Source organism: Sinocyclocheilus anshuiensis, unplaced genomic scaffold (assembly GCF_001515605.1).
Source record: "Sinocyclocheilus anshuiensis isolate Anshui unplaced genomic scaffold, SAMN03320099.WGS_v1.1 scaffold860, whole genome shotgun sequence".
Classification (NCBI taxonomy): domain Eukaryota; kingdom Metazoa; phylum Chordata; class Actinopteri; order Cypriniformes; family Cyprinidae; genus Sinocyclocheilus; species Sinocyclocheilus anshuiensis.
The window spans coordinates 1,391,215-1,393,271 of record NW_015548288.1 but is presented as its reverse complement, the minus strand read 5'-3'; the positions used below and the strand labels follow the sequence as shown (position 1 = coordinate 1,393,271).

Below are 2,057 nucleotides of genomic sequence, written 5' to 3'. Positions count from 1 at the left end.
TGTGTGTGTGTGTGTGTGTGTGTGTGTGTGTGTGTGTGTGTAGGTGTGAGTGTGTGTGTCCATGCATGTGAATTTTTGTGGAAGCTCAGCATGGGATTCTTTGAAGTCTTGTTAAAGCTCTTTAATGAGGCTGGATGATATGAGTGGCAATTATGGTCGTCCTCTTACACTCATTTGCATATAGAGATGTACAAACACAATGAGATCAGAGAGATTCTGAACATTGAACATTTGTGAACTGAACATTTTATTTTCCTATTATATTTTTACAGTTGTTATCTTTCATGGTCACACACTCTTCATTGTGCCGGTGTTTATCTTTGGTAATCGGGTCGTTGCGGCTCAGTGGCTGGTGTAATGTGCTGGTAATCTGCAGGTTGTGAGTTTGTGTTCCAGAAAATTCTGTGCTGCCCTTGAGAAAACCACTTAACTCAATTCACAGCCCAGCTGTTGCTATCAGATAGATGTTACACACATGTTTGCTTAATCAAACCATGGTCATGCAAATTGGAATATGCATGGTAAGTGTTAAATGTTTTATCTTTATATTGCAGATAAATATCTGGGGAACAGGTTGCTAAGTTACGGACGGACCCTTAGCCTGTCATTTACGGCTGAGCTGGAGGAGCTCTTGCCCAGAAGTGTGACCGTGACGCTGGAGGGCTTCGGAATATTGGTTACTGCTGATTTGTACTCTCAACAGAAGACTTATTCCTCATTGGAGAAGACACCCATCAACACTTTCACTCTAAGGTGTGTGTGTGTGTGTGTGAGTGAGTGTGTTATTCCCAACTATTTGCTAACATGTGGGCAGATATTGAATGCATTTCTAAAATATGGGGTAACACTTCAGATTAGGGAACACATATTCACTATTAACTAAGAGTTTTCCCTCAATAAACTCCAAATTTGCTGCTTATTAATAGTTTATAACTTAGTTGTTAAGTTTAGGTTTGGGGTCGGGTTAAAGGATCTAAAACATGGTCATGCAGAATAAGACATTAATATGTGTCTAATAAGTACTAATAAACAGCCAATATGCTAGTAATCTGCATTCTAATAAGCAACTAGTTAGTAGTGAGAATTGGACCTTAAAGTGTTACCAAATATGGCACATGGGTTAAAAGGGATTCAAAGATTAGATTTGGCTTGAACATTTCAAATTGAAACTACATGGTAGTCTGGCATGCATTTATCTTAAATTTCACGGTGCTTATGTAAATCGACAGGAATCGTTTAATCAGATCACTTCTCTGCCTTTGATCATGTACTATACGACAACTGATTGTATAATGAGAGGCAACGGGTAATTTTGGCCTCTGTACTCCATATAAATATGTTGCAGATATAGTAAGAGTAGTGTACTATACCAAATTTAGCCAAGGTTTTAAGTAGGTGTTTAAAGCAATGTAATTGAAAGGGCAAAGACAATGTGCTTATTTGATTTGCCTCTAATTATGCCTCATTGTGTGCTGTTAGCAATGATCTGATCACTTTATGTGTGAATAATTAAGCCAAACAATCTTCCCACATAATTATATTTTGTGATTTTACGTTTTCATTGCTCTCTGGAATCCTTTATCCTGCTTTTAAGAGTGGATGCAGGTATTTTCCTTCACCAATTTTGTCACATAGCATAGCCTTCTGTAAATCTTTTTATGCAAAAGTAAAGCTGTGAAAAGAGAAATTAGACTTCTCTAGTGCAATTCGTCACTATACTTTTTCTTACTTTCATCCTTATTCTAGTTGGTACTCCGAACACTCTTAAAATTTTGTATTGACGTATTTCTTATGTTACTGCCTCTTTAGGATGAATCACTTTGCTGTATTCCTTATTTGTAATAAATTAATGTAAATATAATTGTACAAATCAAAAGGCATGTAACATTTCACACAAATCAGAGGACAACCAAAAAAACACAATGGCTTGCCAGAAACCACTGACTCTGGTAAACCACAAAATAGAATATAAAATAAACATAATGTTCTTTAGGAACATTTGCAGACAGGTTCACATCATGTTAAAATTCAATAATAATACTGTTGTTCATGTTACT

At 36.3% G+C, this 2,057-nt stretch overlaps 1 protein-coding gene across 1 annotated transcript in view; it reads left to right on the top strand.

Moving 5' to 3' along the window:
• LOC107655895 (laminin subunit gamma-1-like) overlaps positions 1-1,768 on the top strand; it is a 48,998-nt gene extending 47,230 nt beyond the window's left edge. Inside the window, exons 10-11 of the mRNA XM_016443507.1 lie at positions 555-753; positions 1,747-1,768. Coding sequence (XP_016298993.1) covers positions 555-753; positions 1,747-1,768 — 221 coding nt within the window. The remainder of the gene's footprint in view (positions 1-554; positions 754-1,746) is intronic.
• Positions 1,769-2,057: the final 289 nt, after the last annotated feature.